Source organism: Musca autumnalis, unplaced genomic scaffold (genome assembly GCF_047663935.1).
Source record: "Musca autumnalis isolate F117 unplaced genomic scaffold, ASM4766393v1 scaffold_2, whole genome shotgun sequence".
In the NCBI taxonomy this organism is placed as follows: domain Eukaryota; kingdom Metazoa; phylum Arthropoda; class Insecta; order Diptera; family Muscidae; genus Musca; species Musca autumnalis.
The window spans coordinates 74,241,976-74,258,262 of NW_027411755.1; the positions used below are offsets into that span (position 1 = coordinate 74,241,976).

The window sequence follows — 16,287 nt, forward strand, 5'->3', positions numbered from 1 at the left end:
CGTGCGTGTAGAACTTGTTTTGCCAATTCTAAAAATGTTCACTAATAATTCAAAACCGATGTTGAAGGAATTTCTTAACCTTGCAACCGTCATGCAACGACGAGTCTCCTTAAAGACAAGATTGTAGTGCTTAAATGTCAGCGTAATACTGTCTTATTTCTCTTAAGTATTTCAGCAAACTAAATTACAAAGCAGTGTCGTACAATATTCGGCATACCGTTTGGAAACGATGATAATCAACAAATACCATATTATGTACTTAAACAAAATTGTGCTGTAAGTTTTAGTATCCTTAATCTTCTTCTTTTGTCATGTTTATCACAATATTAGTTTAGTATTTGAATGAAAGTCGTTGAATGAAACCCGTTTAGTTAAATTTCTAACTAAACATGCAAAGTTCCTCTTTGTCTCTTTGTTTTAATAAATTATATGCCAGGAGTTTGTCACTTAAGGCAGGGATACATAGGAATGGTTGGTCTCTTGTGACTCTTGTGACTGTCCATAACGTTGATGATGATTAAATGCAACCATGCAGGTTTTCAATGACAAAACTGAATGAAGAAACTCCTTTGAAATGTGTATGGTTTTGCGTGTGACAGTTTTAAACGAGTTGTTAGTTGGTCACGGTCGGTTGCATGGTTAACACCTTTGTGTCAGGTATGTATGGCGAGTTTTTGTGTAATGTTAAAGTGCACAAAAGTGTGAATGTCACCAAAGCTGAAGTAAAGTAGAATTATTATTTAAAAACATGAAGGGTCATAGCAACAGAATAATTTACTTATTTTGAAGCCAGAGTTTACTTTCTGCATAATATTTGTAAGAAGGCCTATAGTCGGACGGTGCTGAACTGACTCCCTATACCACCAGCCCTACAGTAACACTTTTCTCCGGGAATTCTTTTTATACTCCCCACCATAGTATGGAATGTATATTAACATCGTTTTCCTTTAATTTTGGACCCTATAAGCACGTCCCGAAAAGAAACACGGAGGAGGAGACATGGAAGCTTAGGGAGAGTTTAATCTTGATCCAAGTATCAGAGAATGGGAGCGATCCTGACTCCGAATCCGATAGCAGCAGGGAAATTACCACCGTTGTGGAAAATCCCATTAAAGAGTATGTCCACAAGATGGTAGAAGAAGTAAGCGAGAGTACGGCAAAGCTCAGGACGAATAAAGGCGGTGGACTGGAGCTCAGTGACGGAAGTTCAAAAAGATCCAGGCGCAGCTGAATAAAGGACAGTGGGACACACCAAAGGAGATCAACAACAATCCATCCACTTCCTCGGAAGCGTCGAAGAGGATTAGATCTCCAGAGAAACAAAACACCGCCAAACCTGGTAAAAATAAAAAGAGCTTCCCACCCTCAAATGCCCGGAGTAAACCTGATCAAAATCCACGCGGAAGAAACTGCAAAATGAAACTTTCGACGGAGGGCGAATTGGCGAGCTCGACACGAAGAGTTGAACGCGACCGCAGAATCTTCTGCAAGTACTAAGGACTCAGAACAGAAGCCCAGGACTTTCCAGAAGAGGAAAATGACCCGACCGGAGCGGAGCCGCCACCTACTTACACCCAGGTAGCTAGGAAAAATTACCGGGACAAGCGGTGCTATACAGTGATCGACACCAGTAGAGGGTCCGGCAGAAAAGGCCAACTACACAATATTGAAATACATTCTAAGAAGTGGAACAATAAAAATTGTCAGCTGCGCCCTTAATATGCCACTTTTACACCACTTGGGACCGCATGTAAACCCGGACGCTCTGGGGGAGGTATTCAGTATCGTATGAGTGACGAGGTACCTCATACCTAAAGCATCAGTATATGTCAAAGGATAATGCTGCAAACTCGAGACGGAGTACATGCTCAATATCTTTGACTAACAAAATGAAACTAGCCGGTCTATCAAAGACAAAGGATAAAGCGTACTATATCTGTAATTCAGACACCTTTAAAGTTGGAAGGACTTGAATACTAACGACCTGATAACCCTTAACAAGTGAAACCCACCAACCTTTGTTAACCGAATTACGGTGCAAGTACTAGATACAGCAATATGTTCCAAAAATCCAATAAACGAGTAATATGAGTGGAGGGTCTCAGATGAACACTCCTACTCTGTCCATAGGTATATTAGTTTTAAAATATCGAGGCCACAGTCGAACCCGGTAGCATTCCGAAACAAATCCAAAACCAATTAGACTACGTTCGGGAAACAAGTAAAAGATAGACTAGGGCAAGAAGATGAGGTTTGCCTAAGTAAGGAGGATATACATACACAGAAATGTTAACAAATTAACCGAGGCACTAGTAAGGTCATTCGAACAAATTTGTCCTCTTCGAGAAAGGAAGTCTGTCAATGTCATCCACGGAGATTGTTAATGCATCTGAAGAAGCACCAAAAATCGACCACTTGATGGAGAAAGAAGCAAGAAGTTTCTCACCATACCAGACCAGATTTTCCCGGCCTTACTTCAAAGTGAAGTGGACTACATTTCGTCCAAACTGGTCGAGATCTCCAACGTTTGTTTAAAATTTGCTTATATTCCAAGAGCCTGGCAAGAGGCAGGGGTAGTCTTCATTACTAAGCCAGGCAAGTTACGCAATACCAGAAGCAGCTTATTTCCCAATAAGTTTAACTTCTTTCTTACTCAAGATAATGGACGATTTGGAACTAGTACAAGGAACTAGGAACTACATTACCCAACTCTACCATATAGAGAGATCTTTCAAAATGAAAATGTATACACTCGCTGTATGCATCGACATCGACTCCAACTCCTTAGACGAGTTTCAGGTGGACCGGGCCTTGAGGCACTGTATAAACCACATGATAAATAATAAAAAGAGACGAAGTATACCAGGAGACGCCGCAGGGATATTATTACCTCTTTTGTTGGTGACTACCATAAATAGTCTATTAAGGACCTTAACCGAGGAGGGATTTGAATCCGTCTACTATGCAGACGATGTTATAATACTTCTTAGCAGAATGAATCCAAATCTACTTTGTAAGACGGCCGAAACCACATTTTAAATAACTAGCAAGTGGGCTAGACCGAGAGGTCTAAATCTTAACCCGGAAAACGGAACTATGTAAATTCACTAGGAAAACGAAAGTAGGAGTTTTCGAATAACCCGTTTTCCTAGATAGGAAACTACAAAATTTTCAAAGAGTTAAGTACCTGGAAGTGACCCTGGACAGGAAACATAAATGGAAAAACCACATTCAGGATACGGCTAATGAGCGATGGGCGAATTGATCGGAAGAGACCACCAAACATACCACCAAAACATATTAAGGATTACAACGGGAGAGTCAATAGATCATATTGTATCAGACCGTATACCTGAAGCTGCGGGTTTACAGATGTTACTGTGCTAGGGGTGATGACTGGGCTGGGTCTCTATATTGCAGACCAGGAAACGATAATCTCTCTTCGACTGCGGGATCATAATACGATCTTCCAGGGCGAAAGCCGGGCAATTACAGAGTGCCTGAACTTGCTTAACGCTAACACAAAGCCAATCACTGTAAACATCCTAACGGATAGTAAAGCAGCAATTAAAGCTATTAAAAGCAAGACAGTAAAATCAAAAACAGTCTTGCAGCGTAACAATTCAATTAACGACTACTCCCATCATGGTTCGGTTAACATCATATGGGTACCAGGACATGGAGGGATTAGGGGAACGAGATAGCTAACTCCTTGGCAAAACAAGGCAGGGAGCCGAGTACGATAAACCTTGACAATGCTAAGCATTTAAAAGCGGCGAGTCTAGAGTTAAATACATGGGCAAAAAATTCCCATATATCCTCCTGAATAATGAACAGAAAGGATACAACACAAAAATCCTATGGGGGAACTCAAACGAGAACAAATCAAAATAACTACTCTAAATGAGTAAAAAAGGCAATAGTAGACTAACAGGCATCCTTACGGGACACCAGGGCTACAGGAACATCTGCACAAAATAGGTTATGCAGAAAGAAGTGAATGCAGCCACGTAGAGGACCACTAAACGTTGGAACACTATCTCTGTCATTGCCTAGCCTTCGCGACCCTGAGAAACCAACTCCAAAATCGGACAAAAATTTTGTTTTTTTGTTAATTTTACCCCCTAAATATTTTATTATCATCACCAAAAAATAATCGTTTCTATTCTGGTCGAAACCCAACCTGAATACAAAATTTCGTGACGATTGGTCCATAATGAGTTATTTCCTAAACAAATTACAAGGCAAAACTTTTTACTTCACTTGTTACTAAGTAATGAGTACGGTGGCAAAGAGAGCAAAACTACGAAGAGATTTTGTACAGTTAAAGTTGTTCAAACACATGCATTGTTTAAACGAACCCTAGCATTCAGTGTGCAAAGCGGGTGTGCTTATAAGACACGTGGAAAATTAATGTATACTGCTTTAAAAGCGTAAGACTCCGGAAAAACGTGCAAAAATTCAACCACTATAGCATGCTTTTATTATTCTACCATACGCCTAACTATATCTGTAGGAAATTTTGTACATTTGTAAAAACAAAATTGTCATTCTACTTAAATCCTTTGGAAACTAGTCATTTGTAAGCGGCCCTTTGTATTTCATACCAAGAAATTTTCAAACAACCATTGCAATTGCTACGTCTTGCCTGAAGCTGAAATCTGGGATCCTCTTCTCAAACTGTTGCTTTTTTGTGTTACGTCATGATTTTAGTCGTTCTGATTGCTGTAAGTGCAACTTTGGCAGTTAGTTTCTAGTGAAAACAAAAAGTTACAGAGTAAATTTTCACTTGAAGCTTGACTGACAGCAGGCAATCAACATTTGTTAGTGCTGCTGTTTGTTGGCCAAATATTATCTTTTTAAATTGTTTGTAGTCATTAAAGAGCAAAACTCGCCTTAAACATAAAAAGTGTGAAATACTTAAACTGTTACATAGCAAATTCCTTCACATCCTAAGGCGAATTTAAAAATTTGTATTTTTATTTGCAAAAAGTAGGGTTGGTATGCAATTTCAATTTTCAAAGTTTTAAATTGACTCGACTGAGAATTTTTTATGAACACAAACTTTGTTATTGAAACGATTAGTTTGGTTAAAAGTTTTACTTTCATTGTGAATTAAATACTAAATTAAAATAATCTCTAATCTTTGCTTTGAGATGTTAATGTATAATTGAAAAAGCATAGAGTTTAATATTAATGGTGGCTACTAATTATTAAAACGCATTTCTCCTTTGCTGTGACATTTTATAGCCATCCGTTCGTATATACATACATACATAATTTGATGTACATACACATATCAGTCGGCTTTGCCGACAGAGATATACCCTCAGCCTGTGACATAATGAAAAAAGCAAACCCAATTTAAAATTTATCAGCGAACACGTTCTTAATCCTAAATGTTTGAACTTTTGTGGGGGTGTTACCGAAAGAAGTATACCGATATTTTTCATTTTCCAAAACCCAGGACCAATATATCTGTGCTCAGTTTGGTTGGATGTGGGTGAAGATGCGGATGTGGCATCTTCACCCACATCCAACCTTCGGTGAGATGCAATAGATGTCAGGAGTGGGTGCATCTAAGGGGTTGCTCTGGACTCGTCCACGTGAGGGACTACGACAGGGACTATGTTGCTGCATGCTGCGTGCACACAGTCCCCAGCGAGTCGTCGTCGGATTACGAGACTCCCTCGTCGCCTGATTACGAAACTCCCCCGCAGTCCCCTCGACAACAACAGCACACGCAGCCTTTAACACCAGCCGTTGTTGTCCCAATCCCCGAAAATACAGCCTTTTTGCAATTGAATTGCAATGGACTCCGAGGTAAGATCGAGGAGATAGTAGGTTTTATGAGTCGGAAGAACATCAAGGTCGCGGCGGTGCAGGAAACCAAGCTGAACAACAACCACAGCTTAGAGCATTGTGATGGTTACAATGTTCTGAGGAAAGATCGCACCAGAAGTGGAGGTGGGGGATTGGCTTTCCTATTGCACCAGTCTGTCCAGTACAGACCTATCTCGCTTGAGCCTGTCTCTAATGACCCGTACAAGGTGTGGAGCTGCCGAGATAGAGTTGCTGAATGTATACATCCCGCCGAGAAATAGCTGTATCCCTGATTATAGGCCTGACATTAGCCCGCTCTTGCAAGGTCATAATCGTCTGGTCCTGGGGGATTTTAATGCGCATCATGAGATGTGGCATTCGGCCCTCGGAAACGACCAGAGAGGTACAGCGCTGGCTGAGCAGATTGATAGCTCTACGTTTTGCACGGCCAATGAAGACGCCCCTACCAGAATTAGAGGAGAGTGTCACAGTTCGCCTGACATAACCATCGTGTCACCTGGTCTGACAAATGACGTTACCTGGCAACCCGTCATTTCCCTTGGATCAGACCATCTCCCCATAATTGTCTCCATTAGCAGACCACCCGACTTCATCACCTCTGAACGCCGCACGTTCTTCAATGATAAAAAAGCAGATTGGCCGAGTTTCAGAGAGTTCACCAATCACCGCTCCAGAGAATTGCTCAATCCTTCTGATGTTCGGGTAACGGAAAGGACGTTGCAACATTGGAGCCGGTATAGGTGAATTGTGGGCAACGGTTAAGTCACTCTCGAACCCTGGGAGAAGGGAAGATAGGACCTCAGTCACGTTTGGCGACGTTAAGTTGACTGACCCGAAGAGGTGCGCAAGTTATTTCAATGGACAGTTTGTCGAGCACCCCGAGAGTGACAGAGCGAAGAGAAGAGTATTACGTCGCATCAGATCTTTTCATTTTTTGGATGATGTTGCCAATGTCATCAGGAACGCTAAATCATCCAAAGCGTTGGGCCCTGATGGAATCTCCATGGTAATGCTGAAGCAGCTGGATGAGCCGGGAGTGGAGTATCTCACTAAGTTCTCAACTTGTCGCTATCCACCCTCATTGTTCCCGAAGTCTGGAAAATGGGCAGGGTGGTCCCACTACGGAAGCCAGGCAAGGATGCCAGCAAAAGTGAATCGTACAGACCGATTTCGCTTTTGTCGCCTGTAGCAAAGACACTTGAGGCCTTGCTCCTCCCCAGTATCAGAAATAGCTATCAAGTTGCCGATCATCAGCATGGATTCCGTAAGCAGCACAGCACGACAATTACCACATATATCTGTAAAGGACTCAACCAGAAACGGCCGTGCGATAGAACAGTGATGGTGGCGCTTGACTTTTCAAAAGCCTTTGATACAGTCAGGCACTCCACGCTGTTTGAGGACATTGAGCAGACAACCCTCCGGCCAAGCTTGAAACGTTGGATAGTCAACTATATGAGTGGACGCCAGTCGTACGTGGAATAAGAAGTCCAAACCCCGTAGAGTGAAACAGGGAGTTCCCCAAGGTGGGTTGATATCTCCGGAACTGTTTAACCTCTACCTCTCCTGTATTCCACCCCCTACAGACGGCATTGAGATCGTGACGTATGCGGATGATTGCACGATACTGGCGTCGGGTACCTATCCTGATGACATCTGTGAGAGACTGAACAACTATTTAACCGATCTTACCACCTTTTTCCATTCGAGGAATATGCAGATTTCAGCCACAAAATCTACAGCCACTCTGTTGTGGATGTGAGTTGAATGTCGTGGTCGACGGTAGCAGAATCCCGACCACAAACTGCCCTAAAATTTTAGGGGTCACATTCGACACTACATTTACGTCGTGCGCACACGCCACATCTATCTGCGACAAGTTGAAAAATAGGAACAAGGTCCTCAAGTCCCTGGCCGTCAGCACTTGGGGTGCAGATAAAGAAACCTTGTTGGCCACGTATAACGCGATAGGTCGGTCTGTGGTAAGCTATGCGGCTCCAGTCTGGTCCCCGAGATTGTGTGATTCCAACTGGAAAAAGATTCAAACTTGCCAGAATGCCGCCCTGAGAACAGCGACAGGGTGCCTCCTCAAATCTTCAGTGGACCATCTACATGAGGAGGCAAAAATTCTTCCTGTAAAGCAACACAATAAGATGATTTCGTTGCAGTACCTGCTTGGATGTTATCGTGTGAGCCATCCCAATCACCATCTTGTGGGTTGGCCCGGCCCATTCAGGGAGATCAGGAAGGATATCCATGCTCTAGAGGGAGAGGTCCAACGATACAGGAGAGAACCAATAGATCAACAAGCATATCAAGCAGGATTGAATAGCATTCACACGGACGCAGTTACCAAGGCCTTAAGCAATTATAGTGTGAATAAAGTACTCGGAGTACATCCTCCATCTATCGCAGCTGAGGAGCGTCAGCTGCCACGACAAACCAGTGTAGTTTTGGCTCAACTACGCTCGGGATAATGCAGTCGCCAAAATTCGTATTGGGCGGAAATCGATCGCGCCGTTCAAGACATATGCCCAGTATGCGGCATGGGCCCGCACGACACACAACACCTTTTTAACTGCCCCGTCAAACCTACCCCTCTAACTCCAGTGGATCTGTGGCTACATCCCATCGAAGCAGCCACTTTTCTGGAACTGGAGATAGACCCAGAGCCAGATTGAACAGAGGAACGAACATACAAACATAACAAAAACACTGTTACAACAACAACAACATTTTCGAATTTGACGTAATTTTGGAAGAACGATTACGATGTGAAAAGGTTGGACAAAATCAATGACTCAATTTACGTGCTATAGTTGGTGACCGTAGGGTTTTTACAGCTTTAGGGTAATTATCTCCGTTAGTATAGACTTGCCCCCTATGAATGTTATTCTATCGTAATATGAGCTGCGAGGACTAATGCTCTAAAAATTTCAAAACGATCCTATACATGCCCTTATACTTAAAATATGCGAACAATATTGAAATTTAGTGTGGGCGGTTCCTGAAGTAGTGGACCCATATAATTTATTTCGATGCGTTAAAAAACTTTTTGGCCAAAACCAACTTATAATACCCTCCCCACATAGTCGTGTAGGGTATAAATAGCCGCAATGAGTGTTGCAACAAAAAATAATGCAACTGATTGCATTGATGATCCAGAAAAAAGTGGAAGGAAGTCAACTAAAAGAAAAATACCTGTGTCCCCCCTTAGGGAATTCGCCAAAAAGGAAGCAAGCTGTTGATGACAACCAACCGTCTACATCAAACCGATTTAGTGTATTATTATATCAAGCAGAACCGAAAGCTGTACCAAAACCGCCACCAATTTTTATTCCTGACGTCAAGAATGTTGCTAAATTTTTTTAAATCTCTTCTAAAAGGTGAAGTCCGCCTCATGATAAAAAATTTTGATTCGTACAGAAAAGTAATTAAGTACTTCCAAGGCCTATAGAAGGTCGGTCATTCAGAGTTCTGTTAACAACTTTTGACAACAAACATAATAGATTTTATATTATTGTGATTTTTATTGTTGTATTTTAAATCACAATAATGTTTTGACAACAAACATATATATATGTATATTTTGGATTTGGATAGTTTACAACAGCGTTCGTATAAAACGTTGACCTGTACCCACAAATTTCTGGAGGAAAGTTTCGTAAATCCAGCCAAGACTAAATAGCAAATTTCAGTTCTTCTAGTTGAATAATGTGGCTAAAATTTTCAAAATACCGAAAATTGCGAGGGACCTTTCTATGGGGGCTATATAAAAACATAGAACAATGGCGGAAAATTTCAGGTGGAAAGTTTTATACAACGGAGACTAAATATTAAATTTCATCCGTTTCGATGGCATACATTGATGACACAACTTTCAAAATACCAAAAATCAGGAAGTACGCTTCTATGGGGATTATTTGAAGAAAAGGGCTTGTACTAATAATTCTCTTCTGCAAAATTTTTTACACCTATGGCGGTTTAAATTTCACTCATATCGGTGGTATATTGAGGCCACAACTTTAAAACTTCAGTAAATCGGGGCTATATGTAAATATGGACCTATACCGGCAATTTCAGGTGCAAAATCTTGCACACCTAGCTAACACTGAATACCGAATTTCTCAAATTTCGGCGGGATATAGAGGACACGACCTTCAAATAACGAAAATCGGGAGTTACCGTTCTATGGGGGCTATATGAAGACATTGACCTATACCGACAAATTTCTGGTGGAAACTTTTATACCCTCAACGAAGACTAAGTACCACCTTGCAGTCATTTCGGTGTTATAATGAGGCTAAAAGCTTCAATATGCCGAAAATTGGGATGTAGCGTTCTATGGGGGGCCATATAAAAACGCGAACAGCTACCTAGCAAAAATTCGAATCCGTTAGTCATTATGTAGCCCATTACAAAGTAATGTAAACAAAAATAGCTACTTTATTACACTTTACTTTGAGGGAAATTTTTATAGCCCACAAAAAGGCTAAATACTAAATTTCAGAAACTTCGATGGAATAATGAGGCTAAAACCTTCAAAATACCGAAATTCGGGCGGTACCATTCTTTGAGAGCTATATAAAGACGTTGACTTATACCGACCAATTTCAGGTGGAAAGTTTTATACTCTCAACGAAGACTATGTACCAACTTTTAGCCATTAAGGTGGCATAATGAAGCTAAGCCCTTCAAAATACCGAAAGTTGGGATGACCTTTCCATGGGGTGTACATCAAAACGTGGATCGATGCCGATAAAGTTCTGGAAGAAAGTTTGGAATCCCAAAGGAGGACTAAATATCAAATTTCAGTCATTTTGGAAGTATTAGTAATATAGGTAAAAAATTTAAAAATACCGAAAATAGGGAATTACCATTCTATGGGGGGCTATACTAAGGCGTGGACTTGTATCGACAAGTTTCTGGTGGAAATTTTAATACCCCCAAAGAAGAGTAAATACCAAATATCAGCCATTGTAGCCACAACCTTTAAAACACAGAAAATCGTGAGGTAAGTTCTATGGGGGGCTATATAGAGGCGTGGACCTATACCAACAAATTTCATATGGAACGTTTAATACCCCAAATGAAGGCCAAATACAAAATTGCAGCCATTTCGGTTGATTAATGTGATCACAACCTTTAAAGGTACCGTTCTATGGGGTCCATATGAAGGCGTGGGCCTATACCTATAAATTTCCTGGGGAATGTTTTATACCCCCAACGAAGACTAAATATCAAGTTTCAGCCATTTCGGTGTGATAATGGGGCTAAAACCTTCAAAATACCGAAAATCGAGAGATATCGTCTAAATTGAGCTATATCAGAACGCGGACCAATATAAACATTTTATGGTACACATTTTTCTTAGCCTCTGGAAACACAAAATTTCAACCGATTCTGTGGTCAAGTGGGACTAATACATTCAAAATATCTTAAAATGACGCGTACTATGCATTTAGGGGGGCTATATCAAAACGTGGACCTATATAAACTTTTTATGTTACAAATAAACAAACTTTGGTACAAATGTTTTTTAGCCTCTGGAGACACAAAATACCAAATAACAACCGATTCGGTGGTAAAGTGGGACATATATCTTAAAAATTCCTTAAAACGGCGACGCGTCATTTTGTATGGGGCTATACGAAAACGTGGTACTACATTGCCCGCATTCAATACCAAAAGCCCTACGTACATATCGACGCCTCCAAACAATAGTATGCTAAGTCGACTTAGCATGTTTTCAAGTTCTTTACATTTTTATATTTAACGCCCTTTAACTTAAATTCTGTCAAACTTTGGTAATAATCGGACAATCCGAACAGAAGTTATAAACAAATATTTACTTAGCATAGTACTGAAGGTCAAAGAAATTTCCAAACTTTTAGAGCTTGACCTGCAAAACTCACTGTTCAGAATTAGCAAACTATTATTTGGAGGTGTCGAACGTCCTTTAACTTAAATTCTGTCAAATTTTGGTAATGATCGGTCAATCCGAACAGAAGTTATAAATAAATATTGACATAGCATAGTACTGAAGTTCAAAAAAATTTCCACACTTTGAGAGCTTCTCCTGCAAAACTCACTTTTTAGACTTAGCATACTATTATTTGGAGGTGTCGATATAATAGATATTACCAAAATTTCATCCACCTACGTCAAACCGTTCGGACGCTAGAGTGATTTCCAAAGACAGACATGCGGACGGACATGGCTAAATCGATGTAGAATTGCACGCTGATCAAGAATATATATATTTTGTGGGGTCTACAAAGATTATTTCATGTAGTTACAAACGGAATGACAAACTTAATATACCCTCCATACTATGGTGGAGGGTATAAAAATCACCTTGAAAAAAATGAAATTTACTGGTGAACATTTTATAATAATTTTTCCTTCAGGTACCTCCCCACAAAAGTTCAAAAATGTTCGGAAAAATTGTGCGCACGATAACTCTTGAAGGGACTGACCGATGTAATTCATACTTTGCACATCCTAATATATCTACCAGATATAGATCAGGTTCGAATATGGACTATATTTGTCTACTCCTTCTGCATAGAAAAAAAATTGTAGCCATTTGATAAAGAAATTCAAAGATTCAAACAAAAATTTATCGATTTTCCGGCAATAAAAAAATTTTCATATTGACAAAATTCGATAAAATTATTTGATCACAAAGTAAAAATACATTTTGTTAAATAAAATTGTAATATTGACTAAAATATTTATCCAATTTGTTTATCTTGAACTGATAAAATATTTCACATATTGACAAAAATATTTATCAAAATATTCCACATTTTGCTTGATAAAAACAAAATATTTTCTTCATTAAAAAAATTGATGAATGCATTTTTTTCAATCGATAAAAAATGTTCATATTTACAATTATTTCGTTGTTTTTTTTTTTTTTTTGTGTTAAATACAAACCCAAAACCCACAAAAAATATACATACACACATTTATAAATGGTGGTGGTTATTTATTTAATTAAAACGCATAAAAATGCCAAACAAAAAGCAACAGCGCACACATAGGTACATAAAAATAACAGATACATACAAGAAATAACAGATGAAAGAAAGAAAAACGGAATGGAATAATAAATAACAGAAGTAAATAATTATTCGTAGCCACACTTCAATTTTAATAAAAGAAAACAAAAAAATCACTTTTAAATATAAAATACGTTGAACGCTTCTCGTTAGTTGTGAAATAAAACACATTCTTCTGCCACATTGAAAATCATCAGCGGAAAAATGGATATCTGTAATTACAAATATATTACAAACATATTTCAAATATATAAAATGTATTGACGTTATTAACAATATCACATGCGGTTGCTTCTTTGTCCAATAAAATATTCTTATTCTCCGTTTTCAGATACGTGAATTCAATTTTAAAATGTATTGGGAATATAATTTACTTGAAAGACATCTTTACTTTAAGAAAACACAGAACCACTGATTTATTTCTGCGCTACCGATCCACACACAACTACTGACGGTTAAAAAATATTATCTGCCTAAGTTAACCACCAAACAGAACAAAACATGAGAACTCGTACCATTTTCTCCTTCCCTCTTCCTTTGTTAGGTTGTTAGGTTCATAAAAAACAGTAATAAACTTATTGTATACATACAAGCCTTCACCCGAGCACAAGTAGATAAACAAACCAAGTGCCAAACAAACGCATCATTCCTCCATTCCGCAAAAATGCCCATAAACATAGCAACGACACTCACATCTCATGAAAAAACACAGCACAATGTTGTAGCGCGGTCTCTCTCTCTCTATGCCGTAAAAGAGTTTTTTTTCTCTCGCTCTTGAGAGCGAGAACATGCGACAAACGTTAAAACCCATTTTAACAACAAAAATACATTAATAACCATAAACAAATTTCAATAATTTTTTTGTTTGAAATCGTTTATCGATCGCTTTCTAGTAACATTTTCATGTTTGATAAACATTTTCCCTATATATTCGTAATATTTTATCACCATTCGACAAAAATATGGTGATAAAGCTTTTTATCAAAATGTTCAGGGTGGCTTTTTTTCTGTGTGGTAGCTCTCACACAAAATTTCGGATAAGTTCACTTTAAGACGTGCTCTCGAATCACTTTGATTTTTGTTGAAGCGATTTTCAGGGTCAAGTCAATATTTCTTCGGAAAACCACCCGAAAGGTGTAAAAAACCCCTATGTCACTATATGTGGCGGTCGGAGAGCACGATAACTTTCGAACTGTTCAACCGATTTGGTCCAACATTGGGTCTTCGTCATTTCATAGGGCAATACCGGTCCACAACTTCCGGTACTTCTCCCCAATATTTACAAAAATGCCACTAAAATGCTATGACGATATCACTTTAATGGGGCAACCAATTTGGTCCAAACTTTGGATCTCCTTATATTTTGTCAAAATTTAGTTTAACTTCTAAAATGGCCCATATCGGTCCTCTATAAGGGTACCTCACCCACAAAAGTTCAACTTTTGTAGTGTTATTTCCTAATCCAGATTTTTGTCGGCAAGTTCAAATGTCCAAAAAGAGCCACAAAATTCTGAAGAGACCTTAAATACATTCGATCTGTCCGTAGGTGAAAGTTTCACTTCACATTGGCTGAGGATATATATCTGTCGGCAAAGCCGACTGACACTTTTTTACTTGTTCTTACTATCGCGTATATAAGTTTATTTATCTTGAAAATCTACACAAAAATTATTTTCAAGTGCCATTTATATTGCAAAAATTAAATTTAAACTGAACTCCGTTTAACAATGAAAGCATTTATTACCAGATCTTTAAGATACTTACCAATAATTTAACACTTGCAAATGGGAAAACATTTAAAAGCTTTGCATCTCTTCTTTAAGAGTTTATATTTGTTTTTTTAGATGTCGACGAGTTAAAACAACTTGAAATACATACAACAATACATTATAAATAAATTTCTACATAAATATATTCACATATTTTTAGATTTTTATTTTTATAAGTTTCTTGTAAACTTTTAAACATGCAATAATAATACCCAAATCCTTTTTAAAATACTGTAACAATAGCTTTTTGGGTCAAATGTTTATATTTACAATATTAAATAAAAGTGTTTTAATTTGTAATCATTAATTTGTAATCATTTCATTAGTAGTACTAGTTACTGTTTATAATTAGTCACTCAGTTCTATGTTACAATCCATTTATCCTTAAAATTCGGTGTTTACGTTGAGGTGTTTTTGTTTTGTAGTCTTTGTTATAATGTTGGTTAAAAGCCATGTCAATGGTTTTATGACCTTTGAAATAGCTTAATGTGTAAGTCCTAACTCTTATATATTGATGATCCGTTAATATAACTGACAAAAGGTGTGAGGAATAAAAGCTTTAAATTCTTATATCTTCGTTCACGTTTGTTTTTCCCTCAATTATCATTTGTGTGCTACTGCATATGTAAGTAGGAACTAAAAGCGCAAACGGAAGTTTGCATATAACACATTTAAATTCATCCATTTACATTTTTCCATCTATGAGGCTTAGCCTTTGTTAGTTTGTGAACATCAATCATAAAATTGCTTTAAAGTGGTATATCATGAGCGCTGGTGTTCGATATAGCCGGTTCTTCTATATTTTTAACATCCACATCATTGAAAGCTGTTATTTTATTTTCGTAAGTTGGACTACGGCCAAACCTTAAACGTTGTGGTTTACGTATGACCCGTTCATAATTATTGGAAATATCATTGTAATCATCACTACTATCGAAGGTATTGTTAGTGTCATCATCCTGTGGTCCATTCATTTCCATATCATAAGGGCTACGCAATGGCATTGTAGCATCACTACGTCTACCGAAACGTAAACGTAATGAAGGCGATCTTATGTGTTTCTGATTCACATCTCCAAACCAAGGTTTTTCGGTTAGTCCGGTTAACATCTCAGAATCACTACGTTTACCAAAACGTAACCTTAGTGAGGGTGACCGCTGTGCCTTACGCTGCAACTGATATTCACGTTGCAGCAAATTGTCATAAAATGCATTCAGAGAATCTGAAATATGGGATTGATTATTAAAGTCAGTCAAATTGAGTGATCTTCCTTGTTTGTAACTTACCTCTTTCATCTCTTATATTTGCGGCAATTACACTCTGAGCCAATATCAATACAAATGTGGCAAACGAAAACTTGATCAACAATTGCATTTTAATAAAGGATGCGTATCTGAAAGGAAGATAATAGAAACATTAGGAGTATTACATAAATATTATGAAGAAGTTCTGCGCTTCAAGTATAGATTTTAATCACTGTTTTAACTATCAACAATCATAGATTTAACAAGTATGAAATTTTCATTTATTAACAATCACCAGACCCGGGTTGCTGGGCCGTCGTTTTGTTTTTAATGGCAACTTTGTATGCCTTTTGTACTTTCCAA

The 16,287-nt window shown here is 38.4% G+C and overlaps 2 protein-coding genes across 2 annotated transcripts in view; one reads left to right on the forward strand and one right to left on the reverse strand.

The window, feature by feature from the left end:
* Positions 1-578: 578 nt before the first annotated feature.
* LOC141394092 (uncharacterized) overlaps positions 579-16,287 on the forward strand; it is a 142,926-nt gene continuing 127,217 nt past the window's right edge. The window contains exon 1 of the mRNA XM_073967939.1: positions 579-657. The gene's annotated coding sequence lies outside the window, so the exon portion shown is untranslated. The remainder of the gene's footprint in view (positions 658-16,287) is intronic.
* The window catches only part of LOC141394090 (short neuropeptide F-like), a 31,756-nt gene continuing 30,184 nt past the window's right edge, over positions 14,716-16,287 (reverse strand). The window contains exons 2-3 of the mRNA XM_073967937.1: positions 15,967-16,073; positions 14,716-15,902 (exon numbers count right to left, since the gene is read on the reverse strand). Of these exons, the coding sequence (XP_073824038.1) occupies positions 15,430-15,902; positions 15,967-16,054 (561 nt within the window). The 5' untranslated portion in view covers positions 16,055-16,073 and the 3' untranslated portion in view covers positions 14,716-15,429. The remainder of the gene's footprint in view (positions 15,903-15,966; positions 16,074-16,287) is intronic.